The 20,333-nt window shown below is 46.8% G+C and overlaps 1 protein-coding gene across 3 annotated transcripts; it reads right to left on the reverse strand.

Moving 5' to 3' along the window:
- Positions 1 to 1,212: 1,212 nt before the first annotated feature.
- Positions 1,213 to 19,736, reverse strand: LOC103114350 (F-box only protein 27). 3 transcript variants are annotated; one of them, XM_060185895.1, is made up of 6 exons: positions 19,615 to 19,736; positions 18,796 to 19,161; positions 18,299 to 18,410; positions 18,106 to 18,201; positions 8,577 to 8,712; positions 1,213 to 2,516 (listed from the first exon to the last, which is right to left on the reverse strand). In XM_060185895.1, exons 2-6 carry the CDS (start codon positions 19,139 to 19,141, stop codon positions 2,355 to 2,357), a joined length of 852 nt encoding a protein of 283 aa, XP_060041878.1. In that variant the 5' UTR covers positions 19,142 to 19,161; positions 19,615 to 19,736; the 3' UTR covers positions 1,213 to 2,354. The 3 variants fall into 3 exon arrangements, with proteins under 3 accessions (XP_060041878.1, XP_007524083.1, XP_060041879.1); XM_007524021.3 differs by lacking the exon at positions 19,615 to 19,736 and adding an exon at positions 19,405 to 19,548; XM_060185896.1 differs by lacking the exons at positions 18,106 to 18,201; positions 19,615 to 19,736 and adding an exon at positions 19,405 to 19,546.
- Between the last annotated feature and the right edge of the window lie 597 nt (positions 19,737 to 20,333).

Consider the following 20,333-nt stretch of genomic DNA (forward strand, 5'->3'; position numbering starts at 1 on the left):
GACCTTCCACCTTCTGCATCCCATAGAGAACTTTGGTCCATACTCTCAGTGGGGAGAAATGATAAGGGGAAGAAAAAAAGGAAGGGCATTCGGAAGTAGTAATAGACATAGCTGAGACTTGGAAAGGAAGAGAAGATGGGACCTTGTGAAAAAAAATGGACAAGTATATACAAACATAGACAGATGTAGAAATAACAGTTAACTTATATCGACAACCTTTAGAGAACTTCTGTATATTCCATGGAGAGAATGGGAATACAGGACTCTGGTGCTGGGAATGGTGTGGAAATATACTCACTATTTTATATATTTATTGAATAGAGACAGTTAGAAATGGAGAGGGAAGGTGGAGATACAGAGGGAGAGAGACAGAAAGATACCTGCAACATTGCTTCACCACTTGCAAAGCTTACCCCTGCAGGTGCGAACTGGGGGCTCAAACCCTGGTCCTCGCACGCTGTAACGTGTGCTCAACCAAGTGTACCACCACCCGGCCCCTTATTTTATATATTTTTTAATGTTTATTTATTAGATAGAGACAGCCAGAAATGGAGAGGGAAGGGGGTGACAGAGAGGGAGAGAGACAGAGAGACACCTGTAGCCCTACTTTACCACTCATGAAGCTTTTCCCCTGTAGATGGGAACTGGGGCGGGGCCTCGAACCTGGGTCCTTGCACATTGTAGCATATGCACTCAGCCAGGTGCACCACCACCTGGCCCCATATTTTGTAATTTTTGTAAATCAATATTAGATTATTGATAAAAGGAAAATAAATCAATAAAAGATAACAGGTGAGAGATAAAGTGAGAGAGATAGAGAGGAGACACCACAGCACTTCTCCAATACTTGTGAAGCTTCTTTCTCCCCCTGCTCTGCAGGTGTTCCCATATGGCCACTGGGGGATCACACCTGGGTCTTTTCATCTGGCCAGGTGTGTACTCTATATGATATGCTATCACCCAGCCAGTGACAATGTATTTTTCTTTCTTTTTTAAAAAAAATATTATTTTTTTTGATAGGACAGATAGAAATTGTGAGGGGGAGTGGGAGATAGAGACAGAGAGACACCTGCAAAACTGCTTCACCACTTGAGACGTTTCCTCCCTGCAGATGGGGACGAGAAGCTTGGACCCAGATCCTTGAGCACTGTGGGCCACTGCCTGGCCTCCAAGCATTGTATTTCTGTTAAAAGAAAAGATATGAGGCACATCTGGCAAAATAATACATTTATTCCATGTAATTGGCAAATATAGTCTTCTTTCAATTTCAGAAGGAAGTGTAAAAAAAACAAAACAAAACTACGTAACAATTTCAAAGATCAGGTGCCTCAATGGAGTCATCTTAATTTTCAGAGAAGTCTAGAGTGGGCAGGACTTCCCATCTCCAGGCATTTTTTAAAAAAATATTTATTTTGGATAGAAATAGAGAGAAATTGAGAGGGCAAAGGGAGACAGAGAGACACCTACAGACCTGCTTCACTGCTGATGAAGCTTCCCCCCCTTGCAAGTGCAGACCAGGAGCTTGAACCTGGTTCCCTGTGCATGGTAATGTGTGTGTACTCAACCAGTCTCTTCAGGTGTTTTTTCTTTCCTCCTCCTCCTCTTCTTCCTCTTCCTCCTCCTCTGCTTTCTCCTTCTCTTCCTTCTTCTTCCTCTTCTACTTGACTTTCATTTGTGAGAACTGATCTCAGCCTTGAAAGTCTCAGGTGGTACACTGACCACACAAGATGGCTAAAGCTCTGTCAGTAATAAGAGTGTGACTAGTTATGAGGTGAAGAGAGGACTTCCTGGGCAGGGGTAGGTAGCATAATAGTTATGCAAAGAGACTTTCATGCCTTAGGTTCTAAAGTCCCAGGTTTAATCTCCTGCACAACCGTAAACCAGAGCTGAGCAGTGCTCTGGTAAAATAAATAAATATAAGGGGGGGGGGGGCTTCCCTGAAGAGGCCCATAAATTCCCTGAAGCAGAAACAGGAGGTGACAAGGTCAGAGAGGAGGGGAGAAATACTAAACCAGAGTAGGGGCAGGCACAGGGAGAGAACTGGGGGCTGGTAAGGGTGAGGTAGAGGGGCAGGGCTAAGAGCCCTCTCTGAGATCAGTGTCTCAGATACTCATGGGTCTTCTCCCATTAAAAAAAAAAAAAAGGGTTGCCCCAAAGCAGCAGCAGGAGATAGATCTGCTGAACCAACTTCCTTGTAGAAGTTTCTTCAACCTGAAGACAGGGCTCAACAGGAGCCTGGACTGGACACAGAAGTTCCCAGGATTCCAAGGGGGTTGCAGGTCATTGGTTAAGGAACAGGCCTGGTCAAGTGCAAGGGTCCCATCTTCTGCAAGGCACAGTCACATTGTTTTGGATTAACAGTCGTCAGTGGGGGTGGATGAACAGACCCGCACAATCACACTGGAGTTGGTCACACGGGCTCCGTAGTGGCCAGCCCAGAACTTAGTGTCCTGCCCCCAGTGTTGGAAAGACACGAAGCGGAGCCCCTTCTGGATGTTGGAGAACACATGGGTGACCTGTAGGTAGAGGAAGTGGAGATGAGCAAGAAAGAATTACACAGACTCTTGACTCTCCTAGTCTATGAGCCTAGAAACTGAACCCACAACCCCCACACCTGAAAATGAGACACCAATTGCATGGGGACCTGTTGTATGCCTTACATTGGGTAGTTCTCCCCCGCCAAGAGAATTGCATCAGTCCTGTTAATTTCGCGGGCCCGCTTGGCCCCACCCCTAGAAAACCCGCCAGAGTTCGAGAGTGAGAGAGTTGCAGAGTTGGAGAGTTTCAGAGGGTTCCCCAGTAAGAGAGTTCCAGAGTTCCAGAGTGAGAGAGTTCGAGGGTTCCTGAGTTCAAGAGTAAGAGAGAGAGTGCTTGCGCCGCCGCAAAGAGACAGCAGAGTTCTGTTTGGTGATTAGTTTGTCTTAGTTTATGAATCGTTGTTCCTGAATAAAGAAATACAGCTTCCCTGCCCAGCTGTTATCTCCGTGTCTCTGTTACCCGCCCGTGAAGCAAGCCAGCCCGGCCAGAGCCTTCCGAAATTTAACAACAAATGGCGCCCACGTGGACCTGACCTGCGCATCTCTCAGATAAGTAAAGACAATTTGGCTACCTATGCACAATGGCCTTCTCTTCTGCTTGTGAAGAGATCTCCAAAGGCCTCTGCTCTTTCTTCATGAGACTGTTTTGCTGTTTCTGGAACATTTATCTCTGGACCACTCTGTGGTTTCCACTCACTCGGGCGAACTCAGAACAGCCAGCAGCAAGAGCCAGCAGGTGGGAGGCGAGGCGCGGAGCTGCTGTTTCCACCTGGTTAAACAGCCAGCCAGCTGGCTGCGCCCAGACAACCCCGCGCACTGCGCCCGCAGCCCTGCAGCCCGCAGGAGGCCTACGCCAGCACACAAAAGCCCCAGGAGCCCAATGCCAACATGCTGGAGCCCTATGCCAACACGCAAGAGCCCGAGGCCAGCCCACAGGAGCCGGCTCTCCACCGCGTGGCGCAGGGCACTGGACGCGTGATCCCTCCACGCTGCTCGGCCACTGCGAACAGGGCAGCAGACATGGCAGGGCCATGGGGCAGGGCCGCGGAGGCCTATCATGGCCGCCACCCCTGGACACCTAGGCTCACGCCTTCTACAAAGATGGCCTGCCTGCCCTCTTTCTATAAATTCTGGAACCATCCTGGGCCTCCTGGACCCCCGGGCTCCCTGCCGAAACTGGGCACACGAGATCTCCAGCCGCCGGTGCGGTCTGAAGGCAGACAAGCTGGAGTACGCAGAGATTTGTGCAGAGATCGCAACCTGCAATTCCTAAAAGTGAAGCTGCGCGGGAAGCCACCTGCGGATGGTGAACCCCCCCCCCCAACAACTAAGACAGTACAGATTTAAATTCGTGTTTAAAATGACATGTCTTCGTAACAAAGGTTTCTCTCCTTGTGTATTAATGACCATGTTTATGTGTATGTTTAAAGTTTGGTAAACAGTAGCTTTAAGGCTAAATTCTTACTAGTCAAAGTTAAATGAAAAAGGTTTTCAATGTAATTCTCATAAAGATAAAATTAACTTACATTTAAAGTCTCAGGTAAAAATTAGTTAACAATCAATATATTTTAACTAAGTTAGTCTAAACAAAAAGTTAAATAGACTTGTTGATGTGTAAAACTCTCCATTACCTTCTCTATTAGAAATGGTAGATCGCACAATGGCTATGCTAATTATTCTCATGCCTGAGGTTTCCTCTCCGGCCCACACCTAGGGTGTGTCTCCATCTTGAATGGGTGTAACAAAAGGTTAAAAGACGTTGTTGATATGTAAAAGTCTCAAATTCCTTTTCTATTAGAAACGTTGGATCATGCAGTAGATATGCTAATAACAAGTTTTGTTTCATAGTAAGTGGCAGCCAGCTACCTTTGGGACTCTAGGCCATTCCCCGCCCCCATGCAAATGCCCGTGCCCGTCAAGTAGCCCCCCAGAGGCAAGAAATGTTTTTTTTTTAAGCTGATAAGTTTAGCCCACAGAGGCAGATATGGCCCCCTCAGGCCTTCCCTTGGCAACATGCTGGTTTTTGTTATATATGTTTCTGTTCACCCCACACCCTTGATACTATAGTCATTTAGTTAAAAAGAAAAGGGGGAATTGTTGTATGCTTTACATTGGGTAGTTCTCCCCCGCCAAGAGAATTGCATCAGTCCTGTTAATTTCGCGGGCCCGCTTGGCCCCACCCCTAGAAAACCCGCCAGAGTTCGAGAGTGAGAGAGTTGCAGAGTTGGAGGGTTCCTGAGTTCGAGAGTGCCAGAGTTTCAGAGGGTTCCCCAATACGAGAGTTCCATAGTTCCAGAGTAAGAGAGAGTTCCTGAGTTCGAGAGTAAGAGAGAGAGTGCTTGTGCCGCCGCAGAGACAGCAGAGTTCTGTTTGGTGATTAGTTTGTCCTAGTTTATGAATCGTTGTTCCTGAATAAAGAAATACAGCTTCCCTGCCCAGCCATTGTCTCCGCGTCTCTGTTACCCGCCGTGAAGCCAGCCCGGCCGGCAAGAGCCTTACGAAATTTCAACAACAGGGACCCACAAAAAAACACCGAGACCTGAAACCCTTTGAAAAGAGTATGGAAAGGACACTGAGGTGGGGCAGGGTGGGGTAACTAGGGAGAAAGCATAATGGTTATGCAAAACCCTTTCATATCCAAGGCCCCAAAGGTCCCAAGTTCAGTTCCCAGTACTACCATAAGCCAGAGCTGAGCAGTGCTCCAGTAAGAAAAAAAGGAAGGGTGGAAGGAAGGGAGGGAACACTGGGGATAGTGGATTTGAGACCCCGCTACACTGCAGTGTTTATTGCTCTCAAGTTTTACTATATTTTAATAAAGTAACTTTCCTGGGGGCCAGGTGGTGACACAACTGGTTGAGTGCAAGTATTACAGTGTGCAAGGACCCGGGTTCAAGCCCCTGGTCCCCACCTGCAGGGGGAAAGCTTTGCGGATGGTGAAACAGGGCTGCTGTTGTCCCTCAGTCTCTCTCCCTCTCAATTTCTGGCTGCGTCTATCCAATACATAAGGATAATAATAAAAAAATTAAAAATATTTTTTAAAAAGTCATTTTCCTAGTATAAATGAATTTGTGGGGTGTTATAGGTCAGGAGCAGATGAACCCAAAGATACCTAGTGTTTACGTTTTATTTTATAAGGGGTTGGCCCTTGGTACTACAGCCAAAAGCTCATGTTACAGTTACCCAGGTGCTGGTGCGTAGTCAGAGCACTGGACTTGCGAGCATGAGGTTCCAAGTTCCAGCATTGCATATTGCCAAGTGATACTCTGGTTCTTTCTCTATCTCATAGTAATGAATAAATTTATTTATTTATTTATTTATTTATTTATTTATTTATTTCTAGAGGACTGTGGTGCTCTGGCTTATGGTGGTGCTGGAGATTGAAGCTGGAATTTCAGAGCCCAAGACATGAAAGTCTTTTTGCATAACCACTATGCTATCTACCTGGCCCAATATATAAATCTAAAGGTGGCAGGGTTGGGGGAGCTGGGGGGCATCCTAGGAGGTGACACACACCTGGTTGAGTGGAGATGCTGTCTAAGTACCTCGCACTAACCGACTGCGCCACCGGAGCACCGAGTGGATATATTATAATGTTCAAGGACCCAGGTTCAAGTTCCAGATCCCCAGCTACAGGGGGAACGCTTCATGAAGGGGAAGCAGGTCTGCAGGTGTATCTCTCTCTCTCTCTCTCTCTCTCTCTCTTCCCCCTCCCATTTCAATGTCTCTCTGCTCTATCAAGTAAAAAGAAAATAGAAAGAAAAAGAAAAGAAAATACGGCCACCTGGAGCAGTGGATATGTTGTGCAGGCACTGAGCTCCATCTGTAACCCTGGTGGCAACAATAACAACAATGAGAGAGAGAGAGAGAGAGAGCACGAACCTGAGGGAGAAAAGCTGATGCTAGGGCTTCCTAGCAAATGACATTTCCACAGACATCTCTTGCCTCAACACTGACGGTGCCACTTCTCATTGAGTCACAGAGCTTTTTTTTTTTTTTTAATATTTACTTATTTATTCCCTTTTGTTGCCCTTGTTGTTTTATTGTTGTAGCTATTATTGATGTTGTTGTTGGGTAGGACAGAGAGAAATGGAGAGAGGAGGGGAAGACAGAGAGGGGGAGAGAAAGAGAGACACCTGCAGACCAGCTTCACCGCTTGCAAAGCGACTCCCCTGAAGGTGGGGAGCTGGGGCTGGAACTGAGATCCTTACAGGGGTCCTTGCGCTTTGCACCAGGTGCACTTAACTGGCTGCGCTACCGCCCAACTCCTGAGTCATCTGGCTTAACTCCTAACCCTTTAAGTCAAAGAGGGTGTGTTTGTAGTCAAGAGTGTGGGAGCAGGGAAGCTGAGCAGCTCTGATCAGGTGACTTCCAAGGCTCCATCGCCCAAGGCAATGCAGTCTGCCACTTTCTCTGCAGTCCTCATGGTGGCACCACCATGGACACAGTCTAACTGCTCAGAGCCACCATATTGTGAGGAAGCCCAAACTACACCTTGGCCTTCAGCTTCAGCCATTGTCTGAATACATGAAAAACCAGAACTGGATTCTTTTCACAAAAACCACAGGGAGGCTATAAAATGACTGCTGTTGGGCCAGGAAGACAGCATAATGGTTATGCAAAAAGATTTATATGGGGGGCCAGGTGGTGGTGCACTTGGTTAAGTGCACACATTACAGTGCACAAGGACCTGGGTTCAAGCCCCTGGTCCCCACCTGCAGGGGGGAAGCTTCACAAGTGATGAAGCAGTGCTACAGGTGTTTTCTGTTTTTCTCCCTCTCTCTTTCTTCCCTCTCACTTTCTCTCTTTGTCCAATAATAAATAAATACATACATAAAAATTAAATTAAAAATATTTTTATGCCCGAGATTCTAAGATCTTAGGTTCAATCCCTGGGACTACCATAAACCAGAGCTGAGTAGTGCTTTGGTGAAAAACAAAACAAGGGCTGGGTGGTGGCACACCCTGTTGAGCACACATATTACAGTGTGTAAGGACCCAGGTTCAAGCCCCTGTTCCCCACCTGCATGGAGAAGCTTCACAAGTATGAAGCAGTGTTGCAGGTGTCTCTCTTTCTCCCTTCAGCTCTATCTCCTCCTCCCCTCTCAACTTCTCTCAGTCTCTGTTGGGAACATGTGTGAGCCTGATAGAGCTTAGGGAGAACCACCCCCATCTTTGGATGGAGGTCTGAGAAGATAACCTCTTGTTAAGTCTCTCTCAACCGAGGTGAGCATAAGGGGGGAAACTCAGACTTGGTTCTTTCCTTCTTGACTCTCAGGCCCACAGATACCCCAGTACTTCCCTCCATTAACTGCAGGCCACATGGCTGCAGATTCACTTATTCAAAGTCACCTTCTGATCACAGAAGAACACACCTTATCACACACTTCATCACACACCTCAGAGCCCAGACAAGAGAAATTCCAAACTATATGGCCTTTTGATATCCATCTTCTTTCTGTCTCACCCTACGGGTTTAACCCCTATGCTTCTCTCAAATACCTTTGGATAATTAAGTTGCTTGTGTTATGGAAAATAACTGTCTTGTATCTCATCAATTCCTGTCATACCAACCCTCTACCTTAGGGGCATGCTGACTGTTAAGAAACCTGTAATTTCTGTCATATTGCAACAATAATTACCTCCATTGCTTTTCTATTTAACTCATGCCCACTTTGCCAATAAACGGACTCTAGGATTCTGGGACTCTAAGGACTCAGATTCTAGATTCACGCTAAGAGTCCCCTGGTGTCTTTTACTTCGTGTCACACCTGTCGTGAGCGAGAAAGAACCAGCCCGTTACCTTTCCCCTGGAGGACACCCTGCCGGAAGAGAGAGACACCCCGAAAAGTCTCTAACTAAAATAAATAAAGAAAATATGTATTTTTAAAAGTATTGAAAAAATAAAGCAATGAAAAACAAAGCAAAATTGTACTGATGTTAGGCTGTGAAGTATCGAGTTTTGGGGGTGATGTGTTTGTTCTAGCAGTAACCACCGCAGGCTGCTGCCCTCCTTTCCCTGCGTCTCTAGCACAGACTCACGTGGTGAGAAGCACAGTTGTTCCACTGCTCGATGGGCTCGGGCTCTGCAGAGAATTCATCCAGTGTCATATGGCTGGCATCCAGCAGTTGGACAAGGAGCCGGTATCTACAGCCACAGTCGTGTCGGGCTCCCCACCTGAGGGAGGAGAGGGGTCTTAAAGGCTGGGCTTGCCACCCTGTCCCCTCTGACTGGCTTCCCACTGTAATGTGAATCCAAAGTGGACCTTGGACCTGCACCCTCAGTGCCACCTGGGAGCTCCTCCCACTGCAAAGCACTCACTGCAAACCAGTATCTGCATTATGCAAGCTCTCCAGCGGCCTGGGAGGTGGCTTAGGGCACAGGACTTGTATGGAAGGGGCCCTGGGTGCAAAGCCTAGCACCATATATGCCTGAGCAGAGCACAGAGGTGCTCTTGTCTCTCTCTCTCATACAAAATAATGTTTGTTTGTTTGTTTTTACCAGAGCACTGCTCCGCTCGTGCTTATGGTGGTAAGGAGGATTAAACCTGGGAATTTGGAGCCTCAGACATGAGAGTCTGTTTGCATAACCATTATCCTATCTACCCTCCGCCCAGAGTTGTTTTTTTTTTTTTCTATTTTCCTCCTCCAGGGTTATTGCTGGGCTCGGTGCCTGCACCATGAATCCACTGCTCCTGGAGTCCATTTTTTCCCCCCTTTTGTTGCCCTTGTTGTAGCTTCGTTGTGGCTATTATTATTGCCCTTGTTGACGCAATTCGTTGTTGGATAGGACAGAGAGAAATGGAGAGAGGAGGGGAAGACAGAGAAGGGGAGAGAAAGATAGACACCTGCAGACCTGCTTCACCGCCTGTGAAGCGACTCCCCTGCAGGTGGGGAGCCGGGGGCTCGAACCGGGATCCTTACGCCGGTCCCTGCGCTTTGCACCACATGCGCTTAACCCACTGCGCCACCGCCCGACCCCCTTTTTTTTTCTTTTAAAGATTTTATTTATTAATTAGAAAGATAACAGAGGGAAGATCAGACATCACTCTGGTACATGTGCTACCAGGGGTTGAATTTGGGACCTCATGTGTTGAGAGTCCAGTGCTTTACCTACTGCTCCACCTGGAACACTCATTTATTTTTTCCATAACACCACTCAGCTCTGGCTTATGGTGATGCTGGGGGTTAAATCTAGGTCCTTCGGTGCCTCAGACATGAAACTCTTTTGCATAACCGTTATGCTATTTTCCCAGTCCCAAAATAAATCAATTTCCTTTCTTCTTCTTTCCTTCCTTCCTTCCTTTTTAATATGGCTAGGCTGGGGAAATAGTATGGCTCTGCAAAAGACTTTCATGCTTGAGGCTCCAAGGTCCCAGGTTCAATCCCTAGCACCACCACAAGCCACAGCTGAATAGTTCTGGTCTCTTTCTCTCTCTATATATATATCATTAAAATAAAATAAAATAATAAATTTTAAAATGTGATTAAGGAAAAGGTGGATAAAGCACTGACTTTGTAAGCATGAGGTTCTGGGTTTGATACATCACATATGCCAGAATGATGACCTGGTTCTCTTTCTCATTAATAAATAAATCTTTGAAGGGGCCAGGTGGGGGGTACCCAGTTGCGCGCACACAGTATCATGCCCGAAGACCTGGATTTGAGCCCCTGGTCCCCACCTGCACGACTGGTGAAATCAGTGGTGCAGGTGTCTCTCTTTTTCCTCTCAATCTCTCTCTGTCCTATCTAATAAGTAAAATAATTAAAATTAATAAATCTTTGAAAAGAAGAAGCATGCTCTCCAGCTGGTCTGCATACACATCCTTTTTTAGAAGTGTTTATCTAGAACAGTGTCCTTCAAGGTAATGACTCCAGTATAATTACGGCATCAATCAAAACTTCTCATTCAGAAGAAGAGTGAGAGGACATGGTGGGGGGCAGCGCTGGATGGTGGAGGAGGACTTCAGTTCTCGGTGGGAGTGGTGCACAAGCACCTGTCATGAGAAGATACTGCGCGCATGTGACAACAACGGTCTTGTAAATTATTATTTCCCCTGACCAGGTGATTTGCATATTAAAAAGAAATCCATAAACGTGAATAAAAACTATCACAGTTAATTTTTGAATGGTGGCTGGAGACACTATGCAATGTTGATGCCTTAAAATTCAATTTCCAGGGGCCAGGCAGTGGCACACCTGGTTGAATGTATGAGTTATCATGCACAAGGACCCAGGTTCAAGTCTCTGGTCCCCAACTACAAGGGCAAACCTCCTGAGTAGTGAAACCGTGCTACAGGTGACTTTCTGTCTCTCTATCTCCTCCTTCCCTCTCAATTTTTCTCTCTCTCTGTTATAAATTAATAACATATTAAAAATAATAAAATAAAATTTCCAGGGACTGGTGGTGGTGCACCTGGTCGAGTACACATATTACAATGTACAAGGACGCAGGTTCAAGCCCGCCGGCCCTACCTGCGGGGTGGGGGGGGAGCTTCACAAGTGGTGATGCAGTGCTGTAGGTGTTTTTCTTGTTCCCTTTTTATTCCTCCCCTTCCTTCTCAATTTCTCTATGTCTCTATCCAAAAATAAATAGATAAATAAAACTTAAAAATACAACCTCCAGCCTTTTAAAAGGATTCAGAGACATTTAAACTGCTGACTGGATGCAGCGATAATAAAAAAAAAATGCTAATCCTATTTATGCCCACTGATTATAGACGGATAAATTATAGTATATTCACATAATGGAATATTATATAGCAATGAAGGCAAACTACTTGTAGCATCATATCATTATGGAAAACCTTACAAATGTGTTACTGAGTGATGATACACTGCATCTTTGAAGGCAGCCTCAATATTCTACAAAAGCAGCCCCCAAGAGAAACAACTTTGACCACTATACCATCAAGTTCTCCCAACCACTGAATCAGCCAGGACAAAGATAGAAGACAGAACACACACACACACACACACACACACACACACACACACACACACACCATTCACTGTGGATGCCCAGGTCAGCAAACAGCTGTAAAGAAAATGTGACAGGGGTCTAGGAGGCAGTGCAGTGGATAAAGCATTGGATTTTCAACCATGAGGTCCTGAGTTCAATCCTGGCAGCACATGTACCAGGGTGATGTCTATGTCTGGTTCTTTCTCTCTCTCCTCATCTTTCTCATAAATAAATAAATTCTAAAAAAGAAACAAAAGAAAAGAAACTCTATGATGTTTCTAAGAAACATGGCTAAGGTCAACACTCTGATCGGGCCTGCCAGAGAGAAGCTTGTTTTCTACTGGCTCCTGACTTTGATGCCTTGGATGATGCCAACAAATTGGGATGCTCTCAACTGAGTCCAGGGCCCAGGCAGTGTTGCACCTGGTTGAGCACTCATGTTCTGATGCACAAGGGCCCAGATTCAAGCCACCCTGGGTGGGGGGTGGGGGAAACTTCATGAGTGGTCAAACAGTGCTGCAGGTTTCTCTCATCCATCTATTTCTCCCCTTGTTTACCTCCCCCTTTCCTCTTGGTTTCTGTCTCTATTTAATAAATATTAAGTAAAGTATTTAACCTGAGTCCAGCAGGCAGGGGAGACAGCATACTGGTTATACAAATTACTTTCATGGCCGTGGCTTCAAGGTCTCAGATTCAATCCCTTACACTACCATAGACCAGAGCTAAGCAGTACTCTGGTCTCTCTCTCTCTCTATCTTTCTCTCTTCCATTAAAATAAAATAAATAAAATATTTAAAATAAATGAATAGGCTATGTGGTGGTGCACCTGGTTGAGCACACGTTACAATGTGCAAGGACCCGGGTTTGAGCCCCCGGTCCCCACCAGCAAGGGGACAGCTTTGCAGTTGGTGTAGCAGGGCTTCAGGTGACTCTGTCTCTTTCTCCTTCCCTATCACCTCCTCTCTATCAATTTCTTGATGTCTCTATCCAACATATAAATAATTTTAAAAAATTAAAAATGAATAAATAAACTGGGGTGCCAGGTGGTGGTGCACTGAGTTAAGCACATAGTACAAAGCGCAAGGACCCTCACAAGGATCCTGGTTCGAGCCCCCAGCTCCCCACCTGCGGGGGGTTGCTTTGCAAATGGTGAAGCAGGTCTGCAGGTGTCTCTCTTTCTCTCCCCCCTCTGTCTTCCCCTCCTTTCTCGATTTCTCTCTGTCCTATCCAATTAAAAAAATGGGAAAAAATGGACCCCAGGAGCAGTGGGTTCATAATGCAGTCACCAAGCCCCAGTGATAGCCTTGGAGGCAATAAATAAATAAACAAAGAAACAAACAAATGAAGTCAGTCCAGCTATAGCTGCGGCAACACATCGACTGGCAGAGCATCAGTAACATATGGCCGAGGTTCTGAGGCTCTCGGTTCCATCTCTAGCATCGTGTGTACCAGTGTTGCCTTGTCTTGTCTCTCCACCTCTCCTATCTGCCTCATGCCTCTGATACGTAGTAAATAAGATCGTCAAATTAACTGAATTCAGCTGACTAGGTCTAAATATAATTTCATTCTATGTAAAAAATAAAGAAGGGGATCTGGGAGGTGGCGCAGTGGATAAAGTGTTGGGCTCTATCTAGTATGTCGACCTGAGTTCAGTTTCTGACAGTGCATGTACCACAGTGATGCCTGCCTGGTTCTCTTCCTCTCTTTCCTTCTATTTCTCATTAATAAATAAATGCAATCATTCTCTTTTAAAAATATTTTATAGAGAGTCGGGCGGTAGTGCAGCAGGCTAAGCGCAGGTGGCGCAAAGTGCAAGGACCGGCGTAAGGATCCCAGTTCAAGCTCCGGCTCCCCACCTGCAGGGAAGTCACTTCACAAGTGGTGAAGCAGGTCTGCAGGTGTCTATCTTTCTCTCCTCCTCTCTGTCTTCCCCTCCTCTCTCCATTTCTCTCTGTTCTATCCAATAATGACAACATCAATAACAACAATAATAACTACAACAGTAAAACAACAAGGGCAACAAAAGGGAATGAATAAATAATAAAAAATAAAATTGAAAAAAAACTAAAAAAATTTAAGAAAAATAAAAATATTTTATGTTTTTATTTTAATGAGAGATCGAATGAATGAGTGAGAAGGAGAGAGAGAGAAACCAGAGCACTGCTCAGCTCTGGCTTACGGTGGTGCTGGGGACTGAACCTAAGACCTCAGAGCTTCAGACATGAAAGTCATTTGCATAATCATTATGCTGTCTCCCAATCCCCCCTTTTTAAGTAGAGTTGAAGAGATAGCATAAAGGCTATGCAAAAATAATCTCATGCTGGAGACTCTTAAGCTTCCCTGTTCAAACCCCAGCGTCACCACAAACTAAAGCTGAGCCAGGCTCTGGGAAAAAAAAAAGGCAGTTAAGATTTAAAACATCAGAGTTAGAGACTATAAAAATATATGAATAACAATCCTTTTTAAACATCACATCATTCCACATCTTGGATTTGAATGTCCCTTCTACTTCCACAGAATCTTGCCATAATGTAATGTTAATATTACTTTAGGCCCAGAAGCCTTTTATTGATGAATTACCTTTTCATGCTGCTCTGTGCCAATCACACACAGAGACACAAAATATAAACAGAAATTAAATCCTTTTCCTGTGCCCAGAAAGCTCTAAGCATTAACATTTCTTCTTTTGGACTGAATTATGACCCACTAATGGTTCCCAGACCTTACTGCAGATCACAGTCATTTTAGACTGCTTCACAGATAGCACGCAGAAAAAAAAAATTAGCTTGACCCAGAGGTAAAGTCTTTGCCCTCAGTTTTTGAGAAATGATCTTTGGACCCTTGGAATGTGATGCCTGATAGGATCATTTATCACTTTGTCTGGGTACCTTTGGTCTCAAGGTAAAGTCTTCCAGTGTAAGCTGGCAGGGGCTGGTCACACTCAGACACAGTCTCATGGCAAGGGAGGGTACTCATTCCAGAAAGACCAACAATTGGACTTAAATTAGATCTATTTGGTCTGGAGGCTAAGGTTAATCCAGTCAAAATTCAGAGGCTCAGGTGAGCTTTTCTGGTTGGCAATATCCCATCTTTACTGGTGCATGCTGCCACCAGGATTATACAGCTCCTGACTCCAGAGGCGGTGACAGTGGAGGTTCCTCTGCTTGGGCGTCTTCCCTGGAGACTGTCCTATCCTCTTCTCCCCTTGACTTGTTTTAATTTTTTTTCTTTCTTTCTTTTTAAAAATATTTATGTATTACTGGATAGAGACAGAAATTGAGACGGGAGGGGGAAGATAGAGAAGGAAAGAGACAGAGAGACACCTGCAGCCCTGCTTCACCACTTGCAAAGCTTTCCCCCTGCAGGTGGGGACCAGGGGCTTGAACCCTGGTTCTTGACCACTGTAATGTGTGCGTTTAATCACACACACTGTAGTATGTGTGCCACTGCCTAGGCCCTTGGTTTTAATCTTTCCCCTGTAGTAAACTGTAATCCTTTTCATTGAGTTCTAGGAATTTTTTTTTTTTTTTTTTACCAGAGCACTATTCGGTTCTGGCTTATGGTGGTGGTGGTGCCAGGGGATTGAACCTGGGACTTCGGAGCCTCAGGCAGGAGAGTTTCTTTGCATAACCATTATGCTATCTACTCCTATCCAAGGGTGTTTTTTTTTTTGGGGGGGGGATAGAGAGAGAGAAATTGAGAGGGGAGGGTGAGAGAGAGAGAGAGAAAGGCACCTGCAACATTGCTTCATCACTCATGAAGCTTCTCCCTACTGGTGGGTGGGGGGGATGGCGACAGGGACAGGGACAGGGGAGCGGGGTTCAATCTGGGTCTTTGTACTATATTAGCTGTGAGCTAAACCAGGTACACTACCACCCAGCCTTGAGTTCTAGGAGTTATTTTAGTGCATTACTGAAGCTACGAGCGGTATAGAACACCCCCTCAAACTCACAGTTGGTATTGGAAGAGAAAATAGTCTTAGGGATTGTGCCCTTAGCTGTAACGGGCTCCAAGCTTCTCACAGATAGCAATATACTTACTGGACTGGGGAGATAGCATAATAGTTACGCAAATGACTTTCATGCCCGAGATTCTGCAGTCTCAGGTTCAGCCCCCAGCACCACAGTGCTCTCTGGCTTCTGTCTCTCTTTCTCTCTGTATCTCCCTTCATTAAAATAAATGAAATAATTAAGTAAATATACTTGCAAACATATTTTTTGCAATCAGGATTATCAATGGGGCTCTGTATTTACACGCTGGTATATAGTTTTTTAAAAAACGTATTTATTTTATTTTAATAACAGTTACAGAGAGAAAGCCCCGAGTTCCGCTCAGCTCTAGTTGATGGTAGTGCCAGGGATTGAACCTGAAACTTCAGAGCCTCATGCTTGAAAGTCTTTTGCATTCCCACTAGGCTATCTCCCGGCTCCTCCTGGTATATGGTTTTTCCCTTTTTAAACAGAGGGTGAGAGACAGAGAAGGAGAAATGGAGAGGCGAGACACCACAGCACTGCTCCCTGCTCACAAAGTCTCCCCTATGTGGATGCTCCAAGGTAGTAACTGTCCATAACAATCATAACAACTAAACAGGCTCTGAAAACCGTGGTGGCTGTGGGTGGGGCACAGAGAGGTGAGGTAAAAGGTACTCTATCACAGGCACTTTGGTGGTGGAAATAGTGACTTGTATACAGGCTCAACCAGAGAGTTGAAACAATACTTCTAAAATCTTATAATATTGTAAACCAATGTTCAACTAACAACAACAACAACAAAAGGAGGAGGTGGTGGTGGCTATCTGGTGTTGTCTATCTTGGAATCTCTTAAAGGGCCCTAGTTTCCAGACTATCAATACATGGGGAGGTAGTATAGTGGTTATGCAAAAAGACTTTCATGCTTGAGGCACCCAGGCTCCATTCCCAGCCTCACTAAATGCCAGAGCTGAGCAGTGCTGAGACAGAAGACTCTAAACTTCAGTATCAGGCCCTGTAACGTCCTAGCCCTCAGGGCCAGATAGTGATGCATCTGGTTGAGCACACATTACAGTGATGCAGGGGTGGGGTGGGGGGGATGTGTTTGAGCCCCCCCCCCCCCCTGTCCCCACCTGCAGGGGGAAAGCTTTGTGAGTAGTGAAGTAGGGCTGCAGGTCTCTCTCTCTCTCCCTATCACCTCTTCCCCTCTCAATTTCTGGCTGTCTCTAATGAGTAAATAAATAATAAAATAAAGGGCAGGGGTAGATAGCATAATGGTTATGCAAAGAGATTCTCATGCCTGAGGCTCCAAAGTCCCAGGTTCAATCCCCTGCACCACCATAAACCAGAGCTGAGCAGTGCTCTGGTAAAAAAAAAAAAAAATTAAAAAAAAAATAATAAAATAAGTCCCCCCCAGCTCTCTGACCGGAACCCCAATGCCCTTCCCTCCTTTGCTGAACCTCTCAAATTTCAGTGAAACTCTGAAAGTTCTGAGGCTTTAAAATACACTTTCCACAGACTCAAGGTTCAGAGAGGATACTGAAACAGATCACACTTATAAAGCATGGGTCATGGGCTTGCCATGGAAACCTATTTTATAAAAATGGATGAGACAGGGGTGGAGTGGAGAGCGGATGAAGTGCATAAAGCACTGAACTCTCAAATGTGAGGTCAGGAGTTTGATCCCAGGCTTCATGTATGTCTCAAAAGTAAGTAAGTAAATATTTTTTGAAAAAACAGATAAGTGGGGCCAGGTGCTGGTGCATCAGGTTAAACGCATGTTATAATGCATAAGGACCTGAGTTCAAGTCTTCAGTTCCTACCTGTAGAGTTCCCACAGGGAAGCAGTGCTGCAAGTCAGTGTTTCTCCCTCCCCCCGTTCTCAGTCTCCAGAACCACTATAAGCCAGAGCTGAGCAGTGCTCTGGTTTCTTTCTCTGTATCTTTCTCTCACTAAAATAAAACAAAATGTATTTGAAAAATAGGTGAGGCACACTGACTTGCCCAAAGTCACAAAACTGAAAATTCAGTCAGTGCTTGAACATAGATCTGGTTTCAGAATCTGAGCTCTTAAGTCAGTGATCCTACAATACCTACTCCCAGGGCAAGAGGCATCTCATTCACCCAAAAAGACTGAGCTGGGTCATAGATTTTCTGCATTGGATCCTATCTGGCATTTTCCAGTCTAGTTCCCTTTGTGCGTGAGGAGAGGGGCTCATGGTAAATAGTTCACTAATTACTAGAGCTCTGAGTAGTTATAAAAAGATTAATCTTTTTCACAACTCAGTTTCTTTTTTCTTTTTTAAAAATGTTTTTAAGTGTAGAGTGTTTTTTAAATTATCTTTATTTTAATCTATTGGATAGAAATAGCCAAAAATCGAGAGGAAGAGGGAGACACCTGCAGCCCTATTTTACTACTCGCAAAGCTTTTCACCCGCAAGTGGGGCCAGTGGCTTGAACCCGGGTCCTTGAGCATTGTAACATGTGCGCTCCACCAGCTGCATCACCACCTGGCCCCTTCAGTTTCTTTTTTCTGTAAGGAGCTGTTAGAGCTCCATGAAGTCACCCACACCAAGTTCTTAGTTACAGTAAGTCGTGACCATTAAGACTTAGCCAGAGCTCTTTCTCACCATCACACTCACCAGTCAGAAACAACAATCTCAATCTTGCCACTACTCAACAGTTCTGGCCAAAAACCCTCCTCCACCAGGTCCAAGACCTGCTTCTTGCTACACCACCTAAGAGAGAGAGAGATAGTGCCATGGGTCAGCACCAAAAGCAGGTCAGTTGCCTTCCAGCCATAGCCCTTGGGAAGGGGAGGGTACTGCTCTTCACCTGAAAGAAGAAGCAAAGCAGGTCTGCGAAGGGGCCCCAGGCACAGGGGTCAGGTTTGGCTCTACCAACCAGCCGTCACCACCATGCCGCACCATCCATTTCTGGAGGCCATCTGTAAAATAAGTGTGCGGAAGAGGTTCGCCTGACGGCCCGCGGCCACCTGGGACTATAGCGCAGCCTCGCCCCCAGGCCCCCCCATTCAGAGTCCCCCAGCTCTGCCCGCATCACCAGCAGTATTGAGTCCCCAGCCCCGCTTCCACCGGGACCCCTTCTAGCCCCGCCCCTCATCACTGCACTATTATGACCCCGTACCTCAACTGGGACCCCTTCTACCTCCGCCTCTCACCCCTGCACTATTGCGACCCCGCCCCCAATTGCATGCAGCCGGGCCCCCAGCTTCCGATGAGGCCAGGCCCCAGCGCCCCCCACACACACACAATGTTGCAAAGCAAACCCCCACCCCCCATCTACCCCCAAAACCAGTGTGGGTTCCCCACCCTGTCCGCAGGGGTTGCGGATCAGGTTGCGAGCCATGGGTCTGAGCACGCAGAAGCGGGCCAGGTACTTGGGTCCGACGACCCCTGGCGGCAGGCAGCCGCGGGCGACCGGCAGCAGGGCGGGGTGGTCGCGGGCGAGGATGAGCAGCCAGAGGGCCTGGCCGTCCACCAGCGCGCGCCAGCCCCGGCACACTCGGCGGCAGCGGCCCAGCAGCACGCGCGGGGGCACGTGGCTCAGCACCAGCAGCAGCAGCTCCGGCGGCAGGCGGCTCAGGTCCAGCGCCCGCTCGGCTTCGGGCTGCTGCGTAGCGGTCCCGGGGACCCGCCTGGAGATCGAGGCGCCCATGGTCCCGGGCCACACGCCGCCTGCGAATGCGAATGCGAAAGAGAAAGCGTCCAGGGACCCACCGGCTTCAGCGCGCGCCGCCCTCCGCCCCCCCCCTATCTCCCAATTCCTCCCTGCAGGCCTCCACCCGCGCACCCCTCCCCCGCCACCGCCCTCCCCCACCTGGGTGCCCCGCCTGGACCCTCCTGCCCCTCCCTTTATAATAGCCCGCATTCTAGGGCTGGGGAGGATAGCATAATGGTTCTGTAAAGAGACTCTGATACCTGAGGTGCCAAAGTCCCAGGTTCAATCCCGTGCACCGCCATAAACCAGAGTTGAGCAGTGCTGGGTGGTGGTGGTGCGGGGAGAGGAGATCAAAACAATCTAAACAGACCCAGAGTTATTCCCTATCTTACAGCCCACCAGCTCCCTCGAACTCGCTCCTTCCTCTCTCTCTAAGCCCTTTCTTCCCCGCTCCCTCCTCCCGTATTTACAGGCCAGCTTCGGCGGCACCTCCAGAGTCCTCTCCAGAGCTTCAGCTGCCGGTGCCCGAAGCCTCCGGGGACCGAGCGGGGGCGGTGCAGCGCCGGCTGGTCGCTGGGAGCGTCCCTAGGCCGCCGAGCGCCCAATTATCTGGCAGCTGGTTTCTGAATTCGCCTTGTCTGGAGGGCGGGGCCTTGCTGTTCCCATTTCACCGGGAAACGAAGTTGGAGCATGCGAAAGCGGCAGTGCATTTCTGGCTTTTAGATTTTTTTTTTTACAGTTTGACTCTGTTTATATGAAGCAATAACAACAACAACATATATAATAGTAATATAATAAGCAAAAATAAAACAAAATAAAAAAAAAAGACTTGGACCTGGAGGTAGTTCATCGGGTGGATCTCCATACTTTACCATGCGTGAGGATATGGGTTTGAGTCCACCCACCCCCCTCCAATCTCAGTCATTTGTATGGAAACAGCCACGCATGGCACCCACCCATGGGAAGCTCTGTGAATGGTGGAGCGGTATTGTGGTGTCTTTCCTTATCTCTGTCTCTGTCAAACCGAAATAGAAAATTTTCTGGGTTTTTTTTTTTCATTTTTTTTCTTTAGATAAAGACAGAGGCAGAGTGAGGGAGGGGGGAAAGAGGGAGGGAGAGGGAAAGACTTCAGTACTGCGCTTGTCCTTCAATGCAGTGGGGGTGCATATAATGTCTGGGCTTAAATTAA

Source organism: Erinaceus europaeus, chromosome 2, assembly GCF_950295315.1.
Source record: "Erinaceus europaeus chromosome 2, mEriEur2.1, whole genome shotgun sequence".
In the NCBI taxonomy this organism is placed as follows: domain Eukaryota; kingdom Metazoa; phylum Chordata; class Mammalia; order Eulipotyphla; family Erinaceidae; genus Erinaceus; species Erinaceus europaeus.